Raw genomic sequence first — 16569 nt, forward strand, 5'->3', positions numbered from 1 at the left:
TTTGGAAACGCCGTCCTCGCGGGTGTCGTCAGCTGAGTCAGGACGGGGTTTGGGGGGCCCCCGGGGACCCCGAGGGGACATGCTGCTGGGGGCCGGGGACCCCCCGAGGGGACACGCTGCTGGGGGTCGGGGGGACCCCCGAGGGGACACGCTGCTGGGGGTCGGGGGACCCCCCGAGGGGACACGCTGCTGGGGGGCCGGGGGACCCCCGAGGGACACGCTGCTGGGGGGCCGGGGGACCCCCCGAGGGGACACGCTGCTGGGGGGCCGGGGGACCCCCGAGGGACACGCTGCTGGGGGGCCGGGGGACCCCCCGAGGGGACACGCTGCTGGGGGGCCGGGGGACCCCCGAGGGACACGCTGCTGGGGGGCCGGGGGACCCCCGAGGGACACGCTGCTGGGGGGCCGGGGGACCCCCGAGGGACACGCTGCTGGGGGCCGGGGGACCCCCGAGGGACACGCTGCTGGGGGCCGGGGGACCCCCGAGGGACACGCTGCTGGGGGGCCGGGGGACCCCCGAGGGGACTCGCTGCTGGGGGTCGGGGGGACCCCCGAGGGGACACGCTGCTGGGGGTCGGGGGGACCCCCGAGGGGACACGCTGCTGGGGACCGGGGGACCCCCGAGGGGACACGCTGCTGGGGGGCCGGGGGACCCCCGAGGGGACACGCTGCTGGGGGCCGGGGGACCCCCGAGGGGACACGCTGCTGGGGGCCGGGGGACCCCCGAGGGGACACGCTGCTGGGGGTCGGGGGGACCCCCGAGGGGACACGCTGCTGGGGGTCGGGGGGACCCCCGAGGGGACACGCTGCTGGGGGTCGGGGGGACCCCCGAGGGGACACGCTGCTGGGGGTCGGGGGGACCCCCGAGGGGACACGCTGCTGGGGGTCGGGGGGACCCCCGAGGGGACTCGCTGCTGGGGGTCGGGGGGACCCCCCGAGGGGACTCGCTGCTGGGGGGCCGGGGGACCCCCGAGGGACACGCTGCTGGGGGGCCGGGGGACCCCCGAGGGACACGCTGCTGGGGGGCCGGGGGACCCCCGAGGGACACGCTGCTGGGGGTCGGGGGGACCCCCGAGGGGACACGCTGCTGGGGGCCGGGGGACCCCCGAGGGACACGCTGCTGGGGGGCCGGGGGACCCCCGAGGGACACGCTGCTGGGGGGCCGGGGGACCCCCGAGGGACACGCTGCTGGGGGCCGGGGGACCCCCGAGGGACACGCTGCTGGGGGCCGGGGGACCCCCGAGGGACACGCTGCTGGGGGGCCGGGGGACCCCCGAGGGACACGCTGCTGGGGGGCCGGGGGACCCCCGAGGGACACGCTGCTGGGGGCCGGGGGACCCCCGAGGGACACGCTGCTGGGGGTCGGGGGGACCCCCGAGGGGACACGCTGCTGGGGGTCGGGGGACCCCCCGAGGGGACACGCTGCTGGGGGTCGGGGGGACCCCCGAGGGGACACGCTGCTGGGGGTCGGGGGACCCCCGAGGGACACGCTGCTGGGGGTCGGGGGACCCCCGAGGGGACTCGCTGCTGGCCCGAGGCAGAGGCAGGGCTGAGCGCGCCCCTTTGTGCCCACACTGCGGGAGGCTGAGTCAGGAGGGAGGCAATTCCGGGCTCTGACCTGATTGTGTCCCTGTTCTGAAGGTCCAGGGGTCCCCCAGTGTCAGGGCGGCGGCTCCGGGGTGCCCCCACGGCCTGGCCACGCGCTGTGTGTCTGGCCCGTCGTGGCCGTGGCCCCCGTGGCCCTCCGTGTCCTCCACCTCAGTCCTGCGTCTCTGCCCGAGCCGTTGGCTCTCTGAGCCCCGACACTTTGTCCCCCGAGGAACCCTCAGGCAGGGTCCCCCTGGCATGGGCGGGCACGGGGGCCTGGTGGCCGGGTGGCCCCGAAGCTGTGCGTCCCCTCACCCTCTCCACGGTCCCTCGGGGTCCCCGGAGACGCACGGAGCACCTCCAGGCCGCAGGCTCTGCAGGGCGCCCGCCTGCCCTGTGCTCACGCCCGGGCCCTGGACCGATTCTCAGTGCCCGAAGCCGTGGGGCGCTTTGGGCAGGCGCCCAGTGTGACCATCTGAGTTTGTCGGAGGCTTTGGGGTGCAAAGCGTGCGGCTTGGGGGGCCCGTGCTGCTCACCACGGCCGGGTGGCGCACACATTACCCTCTTGGGGGTACAACGGTCTGATTTTCAGGACTTCAGCTGTTTTTGTTTTTGGTCCCGGGACTCGCACTCGGGACCTGGGTCCCCCCAGGCAGGCGCTGCGGTGCTGAGCTAAGTCCCTGGCCTGCGTGTTCTGAGTTGACCGGGTCTCCCGTGCAGTCCAGCCGGCCTGGAGCTCACTCTGCAGCCCTGGCGGGTCTCGCACCCGCAGCGACCCTCCCGCCTCAGCCTCCCGCCCGCTCCCGGTGCCGCCCGTGTGGCCGGAGCCCGAGCCTCGCCTGCGGCGCCCGCCCTGCATTTCGGGGAGCTCGCGGGGGGCAGCCGGGCAGCGCACGCGGCCCCCCATTCCTGCAGGGTGGCCTGAGGTCGCTCCCGCGCCCCCCGCCTGGCGTCCCGGTTCAGGAGGAGCGTCAGCTGCGGGACAGACACCCAGAGCCTGCGTGCTCACAGGCCTTTAGAGACTCGGGGCCACCCCAGGACGCCCCACAACGGGGTCCCGCTGCTCCCCGATCGCTGCCGGCTGCAGGTCGAGCGCTGAGGGACCCCGACGGCCCGTTCATGGCACCAGAGCGCCCGCGGCTGCCGGCTCTGCCCACCTCGGCATGGCCGGGGTGTCGTCCCCCCAACACCTGCCGCTGTGAGGGCGCCCCGCTCGGCTCTGGGGTCGCAGGAGTCACGGCGCAAATGTGGGACGGACGGACAGAGAGACAGACGGTCATCGGCCATCGACACATGAAGCAATACGGGAATATATCAGTAAATCATCAGTAATGGAGGGAGAAGACAGGAGACAGACAGACAGACAGACACGATGACAGGCAGGCAGACAGACAGACAGACAGGTACACAGACTGATAGACAGACCGACAGGCCAGTAATGGAGGAGACAAGACACGAGATACAGACAGACACACTGATAGACAGACTGACACACTGACAGAGAGACAGACAGACTGACAGGCAGACAGACAGACCAACAGATCAACAGTCAGACAGACCAACAGACAGAAAGACAGACCGACAGACTGACTGACAGACTGACAAGCAGACAGACAGACCAACAGGCAGACAGACCAACAGACAAACTGACAGACAGACCAACAGACAGACCGACAGACAGACCAATAGACAGACAGACCGACCCTCAGACACACAGACAGACAGACCAACAGGCCAACAAGCAGACCGACCGGCAGACAGACACACAGACTGACCAACAGACAGATGGACAGATTGACAGATGGACAGACCAACAGACAGACAAATGGACAGACAGACCACAGACAGATTGACAGATTGACAGACCAACAGACCATCAAATGGACAGACAGACACACAGACAGACACACCGACAGACTGACAGACAGACAGACAGGACGCTGATAGCCCGTCCCCGCCGAGGGTCCTGCGTGTGTCCGTGTGTCTGGGCGCCCGTCGCGTGGTCCGTCCAGGAAGCCGCTTTCCGTCAGCAGGCAGAAGCTGGCGTCACGCACAGACGGGCTTTGCCGGGGCGTCTCGGAGGACGCGGCACCCCGAAGGACACGCAGGCGTCCCCCGAGCTCCCCAAAGCGATTCTGTGCCTCCCTGGGCGCAGGGAGTGTGGGGTGCCCGCCTGAGCGCCCCGTCTTGACCCAGAGGACACGGAACGCGTGGCGGCCCCTGAAGTCCCTCTGCGCTGGGGGACGTGCCCGCCGTGGTCGTGGCCAGCGTGGCTCCCGCCTGTGGCTCCTCCGGCCCCCCTGTGCACCCCGAGTTCCCTTGGGGTGCGCAGGCCGTGAGGACCAGGGACCCAGCTAGACCCCGGGGGCACCCCGAAACCGGGCGGCCACGTGGGGAGACCAGGACCCAAGCAGGAGGCTGCCAGACGTCAGGACCCACAAAGGTGCCTGATTGTGCCCAGGGGTGCCCGGGGCGGGGACGGGGGGCTTTGGGGAGGACGGAGGGGGGTCCTGGGGGCCGGCTCAGGGCTGGGGAGCTGCAGGGCCGGGCGTGTTGGGGGCCCGACTGTATGTGACCCGGTGTGAGAGGCGCGGGTAGGTTTGGGGTGTCTGGGGTGGACCTTAAGAGTTTTTGGGGTTCCCAGGGGCAGCCTGGGGTGCCTGGTGGTGTAGGGGACACAGTCTTGGGGAGGGGAGGACCGTGTGGGGGAGGGGCTGGCCTTTGTGTTTGGGGTCACAGACCTGATCTTGGGGAGGGGGCCTGGGGCGCGTCTCAAAGAGTCTGGGGCGACCTGGCTGCTGTCAGAAGTTGGGGTCCTCAGGATGTGACGGTGCTGTGTACCCCACGCATGCACCCCTCGGGAGGCTGAGGCAGGACGATCTCCCCCCGTGGGGTGAGGGCCAGCCTGAACCACGACAGACCTTATCTAAAAAAAAATGGGGGTGACCCTGGCATTTTGGGGGCGGGTTGTGTCTCACGGGGAATGTGGGGAGCATGCATTTGAGAGGTGGGGAGCGGGGTGCATCTCGGGGTTTGCAGCTTTGGTTGGGGGGTGTTAAGGGGAGAGGACGGAGGGGTCCCCACCGCTGTCCGCCACGGAGGGGGCGGCTGAGGTTTGGGGGCTGCAGAGGCCCGGGGGGGGACCTCGGCGCCTCGGTCCTGGGCGGGTGGACCTGGAGGGCGGCCCCGGGGTGCTCCTCCCTCCTCTGTCCCCCCACCCTGGCAGCCGATCCGCGTAATCTGGGTTAATCTGAGCAGTGGCACCGCCCTGCACCCGCCTAGCGCCCAGCCTCGCCCCAGGAGCCGGGGTGCCCGGGGAGCCCCAAGTCTGCACAGCGCCAGGGGCCTTGGGGCTAACTCGGTGCCCGCAGATAAGTGGGGTGCGGGGCCAGCCGCTGGCCCCCCTGAGCTGGAGACCCGACCCGACCCAGCTGCGGGGTGCACAGAAGCCTCCCGCAGGTAGCCCGGTCCTTTGCCCGGATCCCTCTGACTCTACCCAGGGTTGTTGAGTGCCCCAGTGACCGCTCCCCAGAGTGTTTTATTTAGCAGCCTGAGCTGCACCCCGACCTCTGTCCACCTTGGCCCTTTGGGTAGCGGTGACCCCGGCTCCCCGCGTGCGCACTCAGGGCCAGCTCGAGAGGGCCGCAGTCTGCAGGGCGTGGGGCTGGCACCCGAGCGCCTGCCGAGCTCACTGGGCGTCGTCCTCGGGGCGGCACCAGCAGAGCGGGAAGCGGCCGCAGCAGGGCTGCAGCCAGGGCCGCCAGGTGTTGAGGTAGGTGCCCAGCTGCTGGAAGGCCAGCCTCACGCCCTGCCGGTGCCCGTCCACCTCCTGCCGCACCCTGGCCAGCACCGCGTGGAACTCGGGTTCCGTGTTGGGCGTGAGCGCGTGGCGCTCGCCGGGGTCCCTGGTGAGCTCGAAGAGCAGCGGCGGGTCGTGCTCGGTGACGTTCTCCCCGAAGCACGGGCACACCCCTCGCCCGTAGCAGGCTCCCGCGCCCTCCGGCTGGAAGACAGGCGTCGCGTAGTGGACTTTCCACACCTTTCCTGCTGGTGGTGAACGGCATTGCAGAGTCGGCATCAAACGGCGCGGGGGCAGCGTTCATCACAGGGCCCCCCAAAACACGGGGACAGCACAAGCCAGCACCCCGGGGCAAAGGGATGAACACAGTGTGGGCTGGCTGTGTGGTGGAATATTACACAGCCGTGAAAAGGAGGGCCCTGATACCCGCTCTCCTGTGGAGGGAAGTGGAGGACGGGGTGCTCAGTGCGACAGGGGGTCTCCGAGTGTGAGCGGCCAGGGACAGGAAATGACCAGAGGAGGCCGATGGACAGAGACAGGAAGTGTCCTGCTGGTTCCCGGGGGCCAAGGATGGGAAGCAGGAGTGTGCAGTCATGGTGGTGGGGTGGCCTCTGAGAGTCATGAGAATGTTCTGGAATGTTCTGGAATGTTCTGGAATGTTCTGGACTTGGGACAGGGCAGCAGGGAGGAGGTCATGTGTGGGTCAAGTCCCCTAGGAGGGTTCCCAGCTGGAGCAAAGGCCCTGGGGCAGGTTGAGTCTCCCAGGCCGGCTGTACCTGGGGATGCTCCTGCCTCAGCCTCCCCGGCGTGGGCTGACAGGGCGCGGAGGGGGAGGGGGCAGCTCCCTACTCACCATCGCGCTGGTGCCAGCGGGCCGCGTGCACCATGTGCTCGCAGTAGTGGAACAGGAACTCGTGCGGGGAGTGCCGGGCCGTGCCCAGGAGCAGGGGCCAGAGGTCGCGCCCGTCGATCTCTCTGGGGAGACGGGGGAGGGAGGGGCGAGCATGAGGGACCTCGGGAAACGGAAGCTGCACATCCTGGCCTCCGAGCCGGTGGCTCACCTTCTTCCTGGCTGAGTAGTACTCCACGGGCACAAACACCTATCTCTGTCTCTCTGTCTCCGTCTCTGTCTCTGTCCCCATGTACTGTGTGTGATAAGTGTCTCCGTGTGTGGCACGACTTGTGCCCCGTGTGCACACGTGCTCCTGCCCGTGTGTGTTTCTGTCCCCGCGGGCTCCTTGGCACTGTGGGCCGCCCACATATTTATATCCACGGGGGGGGGGGTTTATTTTATTTATTTTAGGGATTTTTCTTCTTTTTTTTTTTGTCTTTCTGAGTCAGAGTGTCGCAGTCCAGGCTGCCTTGAGCTCACTCTGCAGCCCAGGCTGGCCTCGAACTCACAGAGATCCTCCTGCTTCAGCCTCCCGAGTGCCGGGGTGACGGGCGTGCACCCCCACGCCCGGCTCTAGTCCCCACACTACGGGTGACCGCAGGGCCCCCCACCTGCTCCTGGCCGCGTGTCACGTACCTGTCCTGTGGCACCCGGCCGCCCGCCAGCTGCACCACGGTGGGGAAGACGTCCATCAGGCTGGTGGGCTCGTGGACCACGCGGCCGGCGGGCAGCACCCCGGGCCAGCGGAAGATGCCGGGCACGCGGATGCCGCCCTCCCAGCCCCCCATGCCTTTGCCACCTGCGCGGGAGCAGATGCGGGAGCTCAGCACGGGGCGGAACCTCAGGAGGAGGTGACCGCTGGGGTCGGGCCGTGGCTTTGAGGGGTGCCCCCAGGGGTGCCCCCGTGTCCTGAACCCAGAACCCAGGATGGGGCCAGAGCAGGGTCTCCGCAGGGGGATTAATGAGGCTCAGGGGAGACCGTCCTGCCTCAGCCTCCCCCAACCAGTGCCAGCGTCCTCGTGAGAGACGGGGGGGGGAGGGGACACACACGGAGGAGGAGCTGGTGGACACGGAGGCTGAGACTGGACTGTGGGGCCCAAGCCCGGGGACACCGTAGTCCTGGGAGGGAGAGGCAGAGGCGGAAGGGTCTCCCTGCACACTGAGGAGGGAGCTGGAGACAACAGGTGATCGGATAAGCGGGACGGGGTATGGCCCTCTGTGGAATATTACTGAGCCCTGAAGAGGGATGGACTCTGACATGGCTGAGGCAGGAGGGCGGGCAGGACTCCGGCCCAGAGCGCGACGGGCCGCGATTCCTATCGCAGGGGAACAGCCGGGATGTGGGGTGCGGCCTGGCGAGGGTGCCCGGCCCGGGGGAGCCCGGCCTCACCTCTGTAGACGCCGTTCCAACCTCCGTACTGTCGGCCCTCAAGCTGCGACTCCAGGGAGCCCCCGTGGTCGGACGTGAAGTACACCAGGGTGCTGGCGCTCAGTCCCTCCTCCTCCAGGCGCCCCAGGACCTGACCTGCACGGAGCCCGCCCCGCTGAGCCGAGCCACGATCTCGGGGGAGGCCGAGGCGGGAGGGTCTCGCGGGGGACTCGGGTCCGCATGGCCCCACTGGGCTCAGGCCGGCGTTTCGGGGAAATGTATCTCGGGGGCGTCGCGGCCATCTGGGAGTCACTCACCTACCATCCAGTCCAGCTCCTCCACGTTGTCCCCGTACAGCCCGTGCTGGCTTCTGCCCACGAAGTCCCGGGTGGTGACCAGTGGGGTGTGCACGTGCAGGAAGGACACGAAGAGCAGGAACGGCCCGCGCCTGTTCCTGGGGAGACACGCGGGGCGCCCGGCTCTCAGCTGTGTGACCCGAATTCGCGTGTAAGTCTGAGTCAGTCACGGAGCAACTTGGCCCTGATGGTGTGGCTTAAAAATGTTCAGTTTACTATCAAGGCTGTGGGGTGGATCTACTTGTGGTATCAGCGAACTGGGCCGTCAGTGCTCGTCGAAGGTATTAAACTGACCCCAGAACTGTGCTCCTGCGTCTCTACCGCGACACCTCGGTCCGGGACGCTCACTTTTTCAGAAATGTCTCCGTCTCCGTCAGCAGGAGGGACGTGGTCCTCTCGAAGCGCATGGGCTGCTCGGTGATGTCGTGGTTCCTCATGAGGAAGCAGTCCGCGTAGACGATCAGGTCACCCAAGAAGTGGGCGATGGAGAAGACCGCGGCGGCCGAGATGGCGAGCAAGACGGCGGGCGTCCACGAGACGGGAAGCAGACGGGTGAGCTTCCCGGCGGCCAGGGTGAGAACCGCAAGGCTCAGGATCTGGCAGCAGAGGCGCAGCCTGTTCTGCAGGCCGACGCGCCGCTCGGACAGCGCCCACTGCTGGCAGTCCGCCATCATGCTGAAGGGCATTCCGTAGAAGTGGTCGAACCCGTGGCTGAGCGGGTGGTGGCAGTGGTCGCTGGAGGTCTCGCAGTTGAGCCCCAAGTGCCACTTTCCTGTTGGGGAGACGGGGGAAGGCGGGGATTGGATCCCGGTGACAACAACCATGTCCCTGTTGTCCGACTCTGTGACGACGGAGATCTAAAACGCGTCTTCATTCTTTTTCTGCCCTCTAATCCTCTCCTCCTGTATCTCCTCGACCCTGTTCTATGTGCAAAAGGTCTGACTCCCGTCTTCCCGTCATCCGGCTGTTATTTGCTCTATATTTATTCCTCAGTGTCCTTATGTGGACAGCGTGTGATCTCTGAGCCTGCACACTTGATGGATTTCACCTGTTCCTACCCCTGAGTCTAGCGGTCCCTTCTTCACCGCAGAGTATTACTCCACCGTGTGCAGACATATTTCCTACATTTATTCCTTGGTTGGTGGACAGACAGGCTGATTCCTAGCTTTTGCCCTTGAGTTGTGCTGCTGTAAACGCGGTGTGCACGGGTCACTGTGAGATGGTGTCCTACATTCTTTTGGGAAGACGCCTGGGGGGGAGGGCTGGATCACCTGGGAATTCTAGTTTTGGGAAGTTGGGGAACCTCCCCTCAGATTTCCTGTAACACTGAGTGCTGGCAGCAGGGTTGGGAAGGGAGCTGAGAGTGCTGTGCATGGTCGTTGAGTGTGCAAAGCCCTCAGCATTTCCCCCGTCCCGCAGGGCTGACTGAACTGGTTCCTGTCCTGCGGGGCGGTCAACAACCATCATGGTCCTGGCTGCTTACGCCCAGAGCATGGGTTCCTTCCCAGTCCCCGGCCGGCCTGGCTTCTTCCTGTTCTCAGATCTCCACCTTTAAAGGTCCTGCCACGTGGGACCCAAGCGGGTGACCCAAGAGGGTCCCCCAAATCAGTTCCCCCCTTCCATCGCCTTAGAAACCCTGGTCTAAGTGGCGCAGACGGCCCACCGTGTCTGCGGGCTTGGCGCTCACGAATGCAATCAACCACAGGCAGAAGATATTAGCAGCGCAGCCCGAGGTGGTGGTTGTTGCCTGGGATCCCAGCAACTTGGGAGGCTGAGGCAGGAGCGTCTCCAGGTGGAGCTGGCTGGGCCGGCTCCCTCAGAAGCCACCTCAGGGGAATCGTGTTTCGGGGAGAGGGCTGAGGACCCCGGTTCTGATGGATGAGGCGGCTTCCGCTGCCCCCCAACATGCCGAACTGTGTGGCATTTGCATTGCGTCAGACATCGTGCGTGTCCTAAAGGTGACGGGAGGCGTGCTTAGCCTGACGACTCTGGAGAAATGGCCTCAAAGCTCACAGCGTGCGTCCCGATCGCTGTGTGGATTTATGTTACTCTGCGGCCTGGACTCGGGAGATGGTCCTGCCTCAGCCTCCTGAGGAGCTGGGCCCGTGGGCACAGCGACCACAGCGACCTTTATTTTTGGAAATTGTAGCAAATCAGAGCATGAAGGAGAATCCCAAACCTCCCCAGCCCGGATGCCCTGGGCACCGAGGCCCCGGGGCACAGTGCCACCCTCCTACGTAAGCAGGTCTGGTTGTCGATCGCATCCCGGATGCACCGCGTTCCCCAGTGTTCCCGTCCAGCGCGTTCTCCGTGTGGAGATGATGCAGGCGAGCACTGTGTGCAGACGCGCGTACCTATGAGCCCCGTGGTGTAGCCGCTGTCCTTCAGGAGCTTTGCAAACGTGACCTCGCTGGCGGGGAGGCCCCCGGGGACCCCGGTCCACTGCAGGACGCGGTAGCCGTTGTAGGACACCATACCTGGGGGCCGGCAGAAAGCCAGGGAGCGGGCTGCTCTGACTGCAATTCGCGGTTGCACAACGTCAGCATGTCGGCCGAGCCCCGCTGCGCAGGGGGAAACCGAGGCCCGCTGCCCGCTCGGAGGCTTCAGGATTCCCAGTTATTCATATTACTATCGCCCGTTATTACTCCACTCAGGGCACCCGGAGCCAGGCTGTGTGCGCCCCCAGGGCTGGAAGGCCCCCGACTCCGGCCGCAGGGAAACCCCAGAAGGGGACCCCGCTTTCCCGAGGGCTGCAAATCCGGGGTGCGGGAAACCAGTCCCCAAGTGCTGAACAGGAAGAGCAGAGGCTCCCCGAGATCCCAGCCGGGGGTGACGGGCTGCGGGTGACGGGGCGCTGCACGCGGGGTCTGAGCGAACCAGGGGCGCCTCGCTCTGTCTGTCTGTCTCTGTCTCTGTCTCTCTGTCTCTGTCTCACTGTCTCTGTCTCTGTCTCTCTGTCTCTGTCTCTCTCTCTCTCTGTCTCTGTCTGTCTCACTGTCTTTCTGTCTCTGTCTCTCTCTGTCTCTGTCTCTCTCTGTCTCTGTGTCTCTGTCTCTGCCTCGTCTCTCCCCCTGGACTCTGAGCCATCGTCTCCCAGCAGCCTGAGGTCCAGGGGTGCAGAGGAGGGTGCAGGGCTCCCTCCCTTCCAGTGCCCGTGGGGAGGGGAGAGGTGTGATCTCAGGCCCTGCAGCTCCCCCTAATTACCCCACAGCGGGCAGCACCCCGGGATGCTCCTGCTCAGTCCCTGCACCAGGCCAGGGTTCCACCAAACCCTCAGAAGCCTTCAGTGACAGTCACCGGGCAGCTTCTCTGTGAGAGCTGTCAGAAAAAAGACTGCGCCAAGCGGAGAGCAGGGGTGCAGGCGTACAGGGGTGCAGGGGTGCAGGGTGCAGGGGTGCAGGGGTGCAGGGTTGCAGGGGTGCAGGGGTGCAGGAGGGGACCTGTGCGGCTCCCGCCCAGATGCGGATCTATCCTGCAGCGTAGGTAGCCCCGGCCGTGCCCCCGAGGCGGGGAGCTGCTCCTCCCTGTGCAGCCGGCTGGCTGGCCGTGTGTAACACGTCAGCGATAATGAAAATCGTCCTGCACAATCACCACCACCCTGCAGTGCAGGTTACTTGTGTCTTTTTCTTTATGGTGCGTATTTTCTGGATTATTTTGCATCGCATTGCACAAGTGCAATCATTTTTTGTGTGACTGTTTTTGGGTTGCGGAATGACTCCTCCGGCTCTCTCTTGTCACTGTGGGGAAATCCGCTTTGACCTGTGATTGCTTTGGGTTGCAAGCACGTTTCCAGAATAAATTTGCACAGCAAGGATTTACAGTGTGTGCTCTGGGGGATCTGGGGGAGGTGTAACACTGTAACCCAGAGAGTCAGTGTATAAAAACTTGTAACTATAACCTGGAGCACCGAGTTGTTACAATGCAACTTCCAGATAGCAGCAACTGTAACTATGTAAGCTGCGGTGTCCAGTTGTAGCCTGGACTGTCCAGTGGTAACAATATAACACAGTCCGGAGATAACAGCTTAAATTTTTGCATCGAGCTGTTACACTGTAACTTCTAATATCCAGCTGTAACCAGGAAACCTGCAGTACTGAATTGCAATCATGTAAGCTGTAGTTTTGAGCTGTACCAGTGTCACCCGTAGTGTCCAGCTGCAACACTGTTACCTGTAATATCCGGTTGTAGCTATGCAGCCTGGTACAATCAGTTGTAACAATGTGGCCAGTTGCAGCCAGTTGTTACCATGTAACCTGTTGTAGCTGCTTGCAACAATGTTCCCATTCTGACAATGCGACCTGTTCTAACAGTCTTTCCGGTTGTTACAATGTGACCTGTCGCATGGAGCTGTAACACTGTAAATTGCACGGTGTAAACAGCGCACATTTCTTAGTGGCCAAGACTGGACTCACCCGAGCGGATGGGGTATCTCCCCGTCAGGAAGGCGGCCCTGCTCGGGGTACACACGGACGCCGCGGCGATGTGGTGGGTCAGCTTCACCCCGTGTTCTGCAAGCCGGTCAATATTTGGAGTTCTGGGAAGGAAAAGTGATTTGTTCCTTAGTGTCTGGCACAGAGAAGCCCCATTGCTTGGAGCAGAATTAGCATGCTTCCCTTTGGACTATTTTTGTGCGGGTGGCCAGGTCTCCATTATCTGGGGCTCTGGCTGATGACTAGGAGTCTGGTCGTGGCCCGGGAGGCCCCTGCAGTCAATGTGGGTTCAGGCTGGTGCAGGACCTGCATTTCCAAGAGAAATAAGACTCTGGAAAATGTTCTTGTGAGGTAGTTGTGGAGAGATGGATTGGCCCATGAAAGAATGGCGTCTTTTTTAAATTTTGTTTTGTCATGCTGGAGACTTCACCCAAGAACTGTGCATTACAGTAGCATTATATTATTGGTGTGGAGTCTCCTCCTGAGTTGCTACACGATACAGCCTGGCCATGACCGGGGACCCTCCTGCCTCAGCCTCCTAGACCGCAGCGTCACCCCTGTGCCCGCGCTCCCGCTGGGCATATTACATTTGGGGATCGCGAGGTGCACACGTCAGGTTTGGTCTCCAGAGTCCTGGAGATGGAGCAGGTCGGGGTGCATCCCCGGGAGGGGCGGCAGGAGGGTTCCCCGGCCACCAGTGGGCTCCTGCCCTGCTGGATCGGTGGGCTCGTGGCTCCCGGGTGCATGGATTGTACGGGAGAGAAGCCTGCTCTGTCTGCTCTGCTCTCTGCTCCGAGGAAGCCGAGAGCTCTCGGGGAACCTGCAAAGCTCGGGGGTCACCGCCAACCTCAGTGATTTACAGGGCACCTGCCCGGGGTGCTCAGTTACAGTCTCAGGAGCTCGCCTGCGGGGTGCGGGGCATCACCGGCCGCCTCTGCGTCTCCCGGCTCTGTACGGGGCCCTCCCAGGCGAACCCCGACGTCCCCTGCTCGCCTTAGGGTGCCGTTGCCGTAGCAGCCCAGGTCTCCGATGCCCAGGTCGTCCGCCATCAGGAGCAGGAAGTTGGGCAGGGAGCTCGGGGCGTCGCTGGCAGACGTGGTCCTGACGGCCAGGCACAGCCCCAGCGCCACGGCCAGCCGGGCCCTGAAACACAAGGTGCACTGAATTGGGGAGCGGCCTGGGGGGGTTTGGAATGCAAAGGCCTCCTCACGCTTTGTTGTTTGGTCTTTGTGAGACGGGGTCTCGCTGTGCAGTCCGGCCGGCCTTGAGCTCACTGTGCAGCCCAGGCTGGTCTCGAGCTCGCAGAGATCCTCCCGCCTCAGCCTCCCCGGCGAGTGCTGGGGTGACAGGCGTGCACTCCCGCCCCGTCCCCTCTGTCTGGTTCACTTCTGTTTTCTCTGCACTGATTGAGCTGGGTGGAACACAAGCGTTGGAGGCTCCTTGTTAGTCTGCACAGCGTGGCGTGTGGGGAGCAGATGCAGGACCGAGCCTGCAGGGTTTTGCTGTCAGACGCATCAGCGGCCACCTCGTCATGGGGGTTGCTGGCTTCGCTGTCCCACTGCCCGCTGGTCGAGGCCCACCTGGCCCCCTCTCACCGTGGCCCGTGCATGCATTTGTGCAAACCAGGAGCCTCCCTTTGGACCTGGTAAAGTCGGGGTCCCTCTGGGGTCCCCCAAGCGACGGGCTGACCCTCCCAGGGCCGGATGGGGGACTCCTCATGCGTCTGCCTGCAGCACGGCCCACGTCAGCCAGCCTGGAGGCTTGCTGAGGGCCACAGAGCCCAGGCCAGGTTTGCAAGGTGCAGGCCCCCCCGGGGGGGCCCGAGGGGACCCCGGGACGGTCAGTGAGTCCAAGACTGCAGGGACAGAAAGACGGAAACGGAGGTGCACAGTGGGGCTCACCAGACAGGGTCGGGACGCGGGCTGGCCCCGGGCTCGGCCTCCGTCCTGTGGGCCATAGCGGGGTTCGGAGCCGCACGAGAAGCCAAAGTTCTGCAGGAGGAAGAGCCTGGATGTACGCAGGCAGCGGAGCTCTGTCTGTCTCTGTCTCTCTGTCTGTCTCCTGGTGCTGACACCTCGTGGCCGCCCCAACTCGGTGCTTGCACCCGACAGCCCAGACCCCTCGCTGCAACGTGAGCTCCCGTGCGGGGTCTGGCTGCGAAGCTTCCTGCACGGCTTATAAAACGTTCGTATGACTATACGCAGTCACCAACACTCGGGGTTTATTGTTTTGCTTTTTTGGGGTACCGGGTTTCGAACTCACAGCCTGGCGCTTGCCAGGCAGACGCTCATGCCGCTGAGCTAAACCCCGACCCTTCGTTTTGCTTTTGAGTCAGGGTCTCTCCACAGTGTTCAGGCTGCCCTGGAACACACCACGTGGCCTGGCTGGCGTCACACGCACGGTGACCGTCCTGCCTCAGCCTCCCGAGGGCCGCGATAACCGGCAACTGTCTGATATAACTGCACGCTCTGAAGTGCGTTTTGCAGCCACTTACAGGATCGCTGTACCAACCTTGTGCACACGGTACGATATGACAGGATATGACAGGAGCGGGACACGGCGCTCTACAGTAAACACAGCACACGAGTGTGTACGCAGCTTCTAAGTGTGCAGACGCGTCGTACACAGCTGTGGTGAGTGTGTAGGTGTGCGCAAATGTGTGCAAAGGTGTATAAATGTATTTAAATGCATATAAATGTATTTAAATGTGTATAAATGTATATAAACATGTATAAATGTATATGTCTATAAATGTTTATAAATGTGTATAAATGTATATAAATATATAAAAACATGTATAAGTGTGTATATATATAAATGTATTTAAGTGTATAAATGTGTATAAATCTATGTAAATGTGTATAAATGTATTTAAAAGTATATAAATGTGTATGGATGTGTGTAAACCTGTGTAAGTGTGTATAACACACACGAGCACTTGCAGGTCTGTGTGACACGTGCCGTCATGGGTGCTGTCCCTTGCGGGGTCCCCACCACCGCACCCTCCTCCTGAGGAACCTGCACCCCAGCTTTGCTGTCAGGCTTTTTAGCTCAGACCAGCACTGCTGCCGCATCAGCCCTCCCTGAGTTTGCAGGGCGCTCCCGGGGTGCTCCCGGCCCCCCAGTGCTGTGCTGCCGCCTGGGTGCTGGGTCCCGGCCAGCGGGTGCAGGGTGCAGGATGCAGGGGGACAGGGTGCAGGGTGCAGGGGGGCAGGGTGCAGGGGTGCAGGGTGCAGGGGGGCTGGGTGCAGGGGGACAGGGTGCAGGGTGCAGGGTGCAGGGGGGCTGGGTGCAGGGGTGCAGGGTGCGGGGTGCAGGTGCAGGGGTGCAGGGTGCGGGGTGCAGGGGTGCAGGGTGCGGGGTGCAGGGTGCAGGGTGCCGGGTGCGGGGTGCAGGGTGCAGGGTGTAGGGTGTAGGGGTGCAGGGGTGCAGGGGGGCAGGGTGTAGGGGGGCAGGGTGCAGGGTGCAGGGTGTAGGGTGTAGGGGTGCAGGGGTGCAGGGGGGCAGGGTGTAGGGGTGCAAGGGGGCAGGGTGCAGGGGGGCTGGGTGCAGGGGTGTAGGGTGCAGGGGGACAGGGTGTAGGGGTGCAGGGTGCGGGGTGCAGGGTGCAGGAGGGCAGGGTATAGGGGTGCAGGGGGGCAGGGGTGCAGGGTGCGGGGTGCAGGGTGCAGGGTGCGGGGTGCAGGGGTGCAGGGTGCAGGGTGTAGGGTGTAGGGGTGCAGGGGTGCAGGGTGTAGGGGTGCAGGGGTGCAGGGTGCAGGGTGCGGGGTGCAGGGGTGCAGGGTGCAGGGTGTAGGGTGTAGGGGTGCAGGGGTGCAGGGTGTAGGGGTGCAGGGGTGCAGGGTGCGGGGTGCAGGGGTGCAGGGGTGCAGGGTGCGGGGTGCAGGGTGCAGGAGGGCAGGGTATAGGGGTGCAGGGGGGCAGGGGTGCAGGGTGCGGGGTGCAGGGTGCAGGGTGCGGGGTGCAGGGGTGCAGGGTGCAGGGTGTAGGGTGTAGGGGTGCAGGGGTGCAGGGTGCAGGGTGCGGGGTGCAGGGTGCAGGGTGTAGGGGTGCAGGGTGCAGGGTGCGGGGTGCAGGGTGCAGGGTGCGGGGTGCAGGGGTGCAGGGTGCAGGGTGTAGGGTGTAGGGGTGCAGGG

General features: G+C 64.4%; 3 protein-coding genes across 7 annotated transcripts in view; all 3 read right to left on the reverse strand.

The window, feature by feature from the left end:
• Positions 1-37: 37 nt before the first annotated feature.
• On the reverse strand, positions 38-2867 carry LOC134474523 (basic proline-rich protein-like). The gene is made up of 4 exons (XM_063242744.1): positions 2636-2867; positions 2329-2562; positions 1619-1840; positions 38-1524 (listed from the first exon to the last, which is right to left on the reverse strand). The coding sequence occupies exons 1-4, from the start codon at positions 2865-2867 to the stop codon at positions 38-40; spliced, it is 2175 nt and encodes a 724-aa protein (XP_063098814.1).
• A 1-nt stretch (position 2868) lies between these two features.
• Positions 2869-4437, reverse strand: LOC134474524 (uncharacterized). Its single transcript, XM_063242745.1, has 2 exons — positions 4429-4437; positions 2869-3941 (listed from the first exon to the last, which is right to left on the reverse strand). Exons 1-2 carry the CDS (start codon positions 4435-4437, stop codon positions 2913-2915), a joined length of 1038 nt encoding a protein of 345 aa, XP_063098815.1. The 3' UTR covers positions 2869-2912.
• A 668-nt stretch (positions 4438-5105) lies between these two features.
• Arsl (arylsulfatase L) overlaps positions 5106-16569 on the reverse strand; it is a 13564-nt gene continuing 2100 nt past the window's right edge. The window contains exons 2-11 of one of the 5 annotated variants that reach the window (XM_063243047.1): positions 14335-14607; positions 13427-13576; positions 12416-12537; positions 10358-10480; positions 8352-8775; positions 7965-8101; positions 7669-7803; positions 6915-7077; positions 6240-6361; positions 5106-5631 (exon numbers count right to left, since the gene is read on the reverse strand). In XM_063243047.1, coding sequence (XP_063099117.1) covers positions 5276-5631; positions 6240-6361; positions 6915-7077; positions 7669-7803; positions 7965-8101; positions 8352-8775; positions 10358-10480; positions 12416-12537; positions 13427-13576; positions 14335-14390 — 1788 coding nt within the window. In that variant the 5' untranslated portion in view covers positions 14391-14607 and the 3' untranslated portion in view covers positions 5106-5275. Of the gene's footprint in view, positions 5635-6239; positions 6362-6914; positions 7078-7668; positions 7804-7964; positions 8102-8351; positions 8776-10357; positions 10481-12415; positions 12538-13426; positions 13577-14334; positions 14608-16569 lie in introns of all 5 variants that reach the window. The other 4 variants (XM_063243049.1, XM_063243050.1, XM_063243046.1 and 1 more) reach the window with 4 other exon arrangements.

The sequence above is a fragment of the Cavia porcellus genome, unplaced genomic scaffold, assembly GCF_034190915.1.
Source record: "Cavia porcellus strain 051 isolate PalLab524CR breed Dunkin Hartley unplaced genomic scaffold, mCavPor4.1 scaffold_33, whole genome shotgun sequence".
NCBI classification, from domain to species: Eukaryota; Metazoa; Chordata; class Mammalia; order Rodentia; family Caviidae; genus Cavia; species Cavia porcellus.